Consider the following 7,809-nt stretch of genomic DNA (forward strand, 5'->3'; position numbering starts at 1 on the left):
GCCTGGTGCGGCTGCGTGGCACCACCAGAAATTCGCAGGGCTGGTTCCGGTGTGTCATCTTGAGATATAGCAGGCTCCCTCGCACCAGAAAGTAGGTGGCTCACAGCCACTGGTCGGGTTGCTGGTGTACGCCCTCAATGACTTGCACCTGAGCCCAGCAGTTCTTCAGTCTAGCATCCTCCTTCTGCTCCCGGCCGAAATTTCCCTCTCGAGCGACCTGGGAATACACAGAGGACACGGGATTTGTCAGTGGGTGATTTGGGCTCACCTGCGGAGGTCGCTGTGGTGTCGCCTTTGTCTTGGGCGAGGCACACCAGCTGGACGCTTGCTCGCCTCGCGTCTTGGTCCTCCTCTTCTTCATGGTGCATGGGACTCTGGCTGTAGAGAATCCTTACCAGTCTCAGCCCAAAAGCAGAGGCACAGGGAGCTCAAGAATGAGGCCCACCAGGAGGTGACCTTCTCCAGTCACTTCCATTTAGTCTCAGATGCTCCAGCTTTGTTACAGGCGTGTGTACAACCCATATTGTATCAGCCTGTTGGCTACATGGTGCTTTGTGAAGTTGGATAGATGGAGTTTGTCTGTATGCCTGCTCTTTTCCAAAGACTGTTGAGACTCGATGCTTAGGTTATGGGACCACTCTTCCCTCTACCATCAAATCAGCATTGACTTTCTCCTAGTCTCAGCTCCATGTTAATCCAGAGACATGGACATCATCAGTTTCATCTTGATTAGTTTGTTTCATACTGGATGTGTTTTGTACAGGATCGGTGCTGTTCTGTAATGACCTTATGTCTTATATGAAACACTCTTCTTGGTATAGGCACAAGAAGAGCTGAACTGTATTATATATGCTATAATATGTATATGATACCTTTGTAGGGTTTTAATTTTGAATGTGCCAAATTTGAAAGAAAACCCCCATTCAAATTTCTGTTGTACAAGTTTCTTGTCAGAATCTCACAGATGTGTGTGTGTGCATTAGTGAGTTAGTGTGGTGTGTTTTCTCTCGTCCACAGTGTGTGTCATTGTGCTGTATCACATCCTCCCCCTCAGCACCTGCAGTCGCTCCCAGCTGCAGCAGTGCTTCTCTGTGCACTCTCACTGATCGAGGTTTTTGTACCACGCTCTAACACTGTGAGAACACATAGCTACTACTGATCTCATGTACACTCTGACAATAGTAATCACCTGCATCTTCAGTCTGGACTCCACTGATAGTCAGAGTGAAGTCAGTATCAGATCCACTGCCACTGAAACGAGCTGGAGTCCCTGAGTGTAAGCTATCAGCCAAGTAGATCAGGAGTTTAGGAGCTTCTCCAGGTTTCTGCAGGTACCAGTGTAGTTCGTTACCATCAGCCACTCTGCTACTGGTTCTACAGTTGATGGTGACTGTGTTTCCTGGAACAAGTGTGTTTTCTTCTTTTAACACAAAATACATTTAGTTCATTACTAATTACATGAATAAATAAACTTAAACTAAACAGATTATTTACATTTATAGTTGCATAATTGATTTTTATTGTGTATTATTATGCTCTGACGAGGAATACATTTCAATATCAGAAAAGATCCCATATCAATGTTCTTGAAAAGTACTCAATGAAACTCAGTCATGAAGTCAGACTTTATTAGACTTAATTACTCTGTAAGATCAGTCAGTTCCACAAAGTTACAGACATATTTCATAATCACTTCTAATTGTGTGTGAATGAAGTGTGTATGATATGTGTGTGTGTTTCTCCTCTCCAGCGGGTCCCGTGGTGAAGCCATCCGTGTCTCTGCTCTCTCCGTCCCCTCTGCAGCTGTGTGACGAATCGGCCTCGCTGCTCTGCCTGCTGTCTGGCTACTCTCCACAGGGGGCGCTGGTTAGCTGGACAGTGGACGGCTCAGAGGTGAAGAACGGGGTTCTGACCAGCACAGAAGAAGAGAAGAACGGCCGTTACAGCCGCAGCAGCACCCTGACCCTCAGCAAAGACCTCTGGGAAAAGGGGGAGGAGTTCAGCTGTAAGGTCTCCCATAACAACGTCAATCATCCAGTCACGTTCAGAAAGAGTCAGTGTGAAGGCTAGTGGATCCAAGATAGAGTTTAACATAGAGCTGCTTCTGATCCATCTACAGTATAGTTTCAATTCTATACAATGCTGACATTTCTGTCTTTACTCTGTTCACTGTCCTGTTGCTCTTCCTGTAGTTTTTGCTGAAATAAAGCCTATGGGAGGTTTATGTTGTGTGTTTTAGTCCTTTAGGCATCAGCCAGTAGGGGAAGGCCTATCCTTGAACTACAGAAGTAATTATTACTTGGAATTATGGAAAATCTGTCAGACTTTGGTAAACCTTTTAGATATGACTGCAGGCTGTAGACAAAAATTAAGGTTTTATTAGAATCACTGTAATAAGATAAATTACATGTAAATGAGTAATTCAAAGGCCCGACAACAAGGTCAAAGAGCATGAAGCCAAATGCTAACTGATCTGACAAAGCCACAAGGGTGAAACTGAAAAAGCAACAGCTCCAGAGCAAGGATAATACACTGAAACAGCAAAGAAGACTTAGCAGCTGTGACAGTACACTAATCCCCACCTCAGGAAGAGTCTGAGCGAGGACTCTTTTCACTCAGTGCTATAACTTTCACATCATACTTTCCATCACTCCACCCTTCACCCCGTTCTCTTAACTGTCTTGTGATGTTTTTTTTCTGACTCTTTACATTTTGTACATGTGTTATTTAAGAATTGTTTATCATCCTTATGTAATGATACCTTGGGTTTGAGAAAGGCGCAATATAAATAATAATAATAATAATAATAATAATAATAGTATTGTGACAGGATGGGTAATTGTGGACCCAATCACAGAGTTAAAACCCCTGCTTGATCATGAGTGAATGGGCAAACAGGCTTTATAGAAGTGAATAATAAGGTTACAGGGACAGTGTGTGTGTGTGTTTAGTGCACTTTGACGAGGCAGCCCCAAGCAAAGCCCAAAGCAGGAATCTCTGTGCTTCAAGGCATGTGCTCTACCACCACACCACTGGGTGGAACAACTACAGATGGAGCAGCCACACCTACAAAGCAGTGACGGAATAAACCAAACCAAACAAATTAACCCTTCAGGGAGGGTAGTTTTCTCTTATATATGAGCATTTTTGGTTTTAATTCTCACTTATTCCTTCTTTTTCTATGTGTTTTATCCGTTTTTTCAAATTTCAGTTTATTCTCTTTCTAACTTATTACTTTTTCTTCTTAGTTTCATCTCAACTAAAATCCTGACATACCAGTCACTCCTCTACAAAGGTGCACTGAAGAACAGCATCACAGGCTGGCCTTAAATATCCTGCCTCGCAGCTGCAGGCAATCCAGGTTAAGCAGCCTGCAGGATTCTGGACAACTGAGTTCTCCAGAATGAGTTTCTCTCACTGTGCACAGCTGCCACTCTCTGCTGGCTGCAGTGTAGCGTGGCCTCCTTATTATTATTATTATTATTATTATTATTATTATTATTACCTAATAAATCTAATTCTATCCGCGCTGGCAGATCTATGATATCGCTGGCAGGCGACGGCGGAGAAGACGTGGAAGACGCGCAGGTGTTGCTGTGAGGTTAAAGAAGGCTCTGGATTCGGGCTGCTCTCTTCGTGCCATGACGGCCCGGTATTCGCTAGATGCGGACTGGTGTCTGCTGACATCGCAGTGATCACAGAGATACATTAGGTGTATTCAACCAGATTCGACGGATTCATCTGATTGGCCTCTGCGATGCATCTCTCCACGGATTCGGCGAAGGAAGGCTGACAGTCACTCTCTGCGTTCACTTTGCAGATTTTCGCCGGCCCAGCAAGAACTCCCCCAGCTCAGGATGGCTCTTGCCAATGCTTGCTCTCTAGTCAACAAAACCTTCATTTGTAATGACTTTATTGGCTTTAACATGTTGGATTCTTTCTTCGTGACGGAGACCTGGATAAAACAAGGTGACTTAACTCCTTTTTCTGAATTAGTGCCTCTCGGTTTTGAATTTTTTAATACTCCCCGTCTAACTGGTCGAGGAGGAGGACTGGTGATGATTTTTTAAAAATACGCTGCAATGCAAATTGTTATTCTCATCAAATTTTACTAGTTTTAAGGCACAGTTAATCCATTTGGACTCTTTTAGACCTGTTTTGATCATTTTAATTTATCGATCACCAGCAACCAATTGCAAATTTATCGATGAATTTGCTGATTTTTTGGGTGAAATTTTGATTAAATATGATAATATTTTAATGCTGGGTCATTTTAACATCCATGTCTGCTGTGCTGCTAATGCCTTGGCTAAGGACTTTTTAAATCTTATGTCCTCTCTGAACTTGTGCAATGGGTAAAGGGCCCCACTCACTGCCTCGGTCATACATTAGATTTGGTCTTGACTTGTGGTCTGTCTATCGCTGATATTGAGACATATAATACCCCTCTTTCTGATCATATACCTGTATTGTTCACAGCTTTGTTGCCTTCTCCACCATGTACTACATCAATTCAGGAGTGCTGGTCGCTGGTGTTTTAACTGCACAGTCCAGTAATGATTTCTCTAATATGTACCTGGAGGCTCACCAACCTCTTACTTTAAATCCTGTTATTTCTAACATGAATGTTGAGGATCAGGTGCATTTTTTAAATAACAGGTGTTCGAATATTTTAGACCTTATTGCACCACGCAAGCTTATTAATTTAAAGCACAAATCACAGCCATGGATAAATAGTGATATTCGGGCGCTTAGACAACAATGTCGCCAATGTGAACGCACGTGGAAGAAAGACAGTCTTCAAGTGTCCTATGAAATGCTGAGGGACACACTGCGCACATTTCAGAAGGCTGCTAAGGCAGCCAAGGCAAAACATTTGTCAGAAATCATTGCCAAAAATTCTCATTGTTCCAGAACACTATTTTCAACTATTGATTCTGTGTTAAATCCCCAAGTGCAGACATTGCCAGAGTTTTCTCCTTTATTATGCAAAAATTTCCTCAAGTATTTTGTAGATAAAGTAAAGGCTCAGTTAGCTATTATGGTAAGCCCTGTCTTAGATCCTGTTTTATCCAATATTCAGTGGAGTGAATTTGAATTAGTCTCTGTCGACTTGTTAAACAACCTTTGGAGACTATTTGTAACTTAGAGGGGTCGTGACAATGGAGTTGGAGATCCAAGTGCAAGGCTTTATTAACAAACGTTGTCAAAACAGGCAGGGTCGAGCACCAGCAAACAGTACAATCCAAGGCAGAGACAAAAGAGTAATCCAGTACACAGGCAATGGTCAGGGCAGGCAGCAAACAATCAAAAATAAGGAAAACAGTCCACAGATCAAAAACACAGGGAAACAGGGAAACTCAGAAACTAGGAATGTCTATAAACATAATAACAATCAGCCAACTAGGAGCGTGGGTGAGCAACTCTTATACAGGACCGGGAGAACACATGACAAAGCGAACCAATGAGAACATGACACATGAAACACATGAACCAATCAGAAGATAACACACAAACAAGGGTAGCACATGACACAGGTGGGGCAAGGAACACATGGGAAATGGAGTCCTGAGAACAATGGCAAGAGTCTGGGGTGGAGTGCCCTCTAGTGGAGTTCATGGGCACTCCAGCTGGCGATAGTAACATAGCTCTAAGGAGCAGCTTCCAGAAGATCCTCAACAGGAATAGACATGAGTCCAGGAGGGGGGGTGGAGCAGAGGCGGAACAGGGGGAGGGGTGGAGGGCCAGGTCCATGTGGAAGTGGAGGAACAGGGGACTGAGGCAGAGCCAGTGGAGCAGAGAGCCAGGGCGGAGCAGATGGAGCTGAAGGGCACCAGGGTGAAGCAGACGGAGCTGACGGGCACCAGGGTGGAGCTGACGGGCACCAGGGCGGAGCTGACGGGCACCACAGCTGAGCAGATGGGTCCGAAGATCCCCACGGCGGAGCAGACGACCACCACAGCTGAGCAGATGGGTCCAAAGATCCCCATGGCAGAGCAGACAACCACCACAGCTGAGCAGATGGGTCCAAAGATCCCCACGGCGGAGCAGACAACCACTACAGCAGAGCAGATGTCCACCAATGTAGATCTAACAAGGCAGGTGCCCACCAAGGCTGATCAGACTGGACTGGAACAGAGAGCACAGAGAGGTTGATAACTGCCTCTGCGGTCGAGACAGGACAGGCTGAGAGTTCAAAGATGGCCTCCTTGGCCGTGACAGGGCAGTCAGAGGGTTCAGAAGTGGACACCGCTGACTCGGGAGGTTCTGCAGTGGAAACTGCCACCTTGGGAGGAGCTGGAGCGGACGCCGCCGATTTGAGAGGTTCTGCAGAGGGAGCTGCCACCTCAGGAGCTGATGCAGAGGCCGACGACCTGGGAGGTTCTGCAGTGGGAGCTGCCACCTGCGGAGCTGGAGCGGGCTCTGGAGCAGATTCGAGGATTGGAGTGGGCTCTGGAGCGGATTTGAGGACTGGAGTGGACTCTGGAGCAGGCTCAGGAACAGATTCACGGACTGGAGCAGACTCGGGGGTAGATTCACGGACTGGAGCAAGAACAGAGCAATATGTAGCCCAAACACACAGGATGGCGACCGCCATTACAGGGAGCACTAAGGATAGGGGAAGTGTCTCTGTGACAACCAGTGCTGAAGCTCTTGGAATGCCTGCTGCACGCACCGACATCAACAGTAGGTCTGCCAGACTGGACACCAGCCTCAAAAGCCCTTGGAACACCTTGGTGTCTTCAAACGCAACATCCACGATGCTCGGGAATACAGGAGTGGCATCCGTGATGGCTGAAGACTGAGCCTTGACATCCATAATGGCTGGAGGCTCTGGTGTGACAGGCATCTTGGGAAGTGGCTCTGGGCAGGCGGCCATCTTGGAAAGAAGCTCCGAACTGGTGGCCATCTTGGAAAGAGACTCTGAACTGGTGGCCATCTTGGAAAGAGACTCTGAACTGGTGGCCATCTTGGAAAGAGACTCTGAACTGGTGGCCATCTTGGAAAGAGACTCTGAACTGGTGGCCATCTTGGAAAGAGACTCTGGACTGGGGATCACAGAACAAGAAGGTGCAGGAAACACAGGAGTGGCGACCATAATCACAGGACCTGCTGGTGGCCATGATGGGTCAAGCTCCACTGCTGCCGGAGCTTGCCGCTGTTGGCCCCCCCAAAAAATTCTTTGGGGTTTCAAACTCCTCTGCCTCTCCCACAGTAAAAGGAGAGCCATATGACAACAGTGCATAGTCCATAAAGTCTCTTAAACTACAATTAAACTCCCCTCCAGGTAACAATGACTTTGTTGACTCATTGAGACCAAAACAGAACAAGTCCTTAAACAAAATCTCAACATAAATTGGTACTCGATATGACAACTCACAGAACAGATGAACATATTCCTCAATGGATAGGTTCTTTTGCCGAAGGTGCAGTAGTTGATCGACTGGGTCCATGATTGGCCTGGAATGCACAAAAAAGCCGCTGGATCCGGGTGTGGCTGATTATTCTGTAACGCAGAGGGGTCGTGACAACGGAGTTGGGGATCCAAGTGCAAGGCTTTATTAACAAACGTGGTCAAAACAGGCAGGGTCGAGCACCAGCAAACAGTACAATCCAAGGCAGAGACAAAAGAGTAATCCAGTACACAAGCAATGGTCAGGGCAGGCAGCAAACAATCAAAAACAAGGAAAACAGTCCACAGATCAAAAACACAGGGAAACAGGGAAACAGGGAAACAGGGAAACTCGGAAACTCGGAAACTCGGAATGGCTATAAACATAATAACAATCAGCCAACTAGGAGCGTGGG

General features: G+C 46.1%; 1 gene segment (V, D, J or C); it reads left to right on the forward strand.

Moving 5' to 3' along the window:
* The first annotated feature begins 359 nt into the window (after positions 1–359).
* Positions 360–2,118, forward strand: LOC128321080 (immunoglobulin kappa constant-like). The segment is given in 2 exon segments: positions 360–417; positions 1,751–2,118. Coding segments are annotated over 2 exon segments (378 nt in total).
* Positions 2,119–7,809: the final 5,691 nt, after the last annotated feature.

This window comes from Pangasianodon hypophthalmus, chromosome 18, assembly GCF_027358585.1.
Source record: "Pangasianodon hypophthalmus isolate fPanHyp1 chromosome 18, fPanHyp1.pri, whole genome shotgun sequence".
NCBI classification, from domain to species: Eukaryota; Metazoa; Chordata; class Actinopteri; order Siluriformes; family Pangasiidae; genus Pangasianodon; species Pangasianodon hypophthalmus.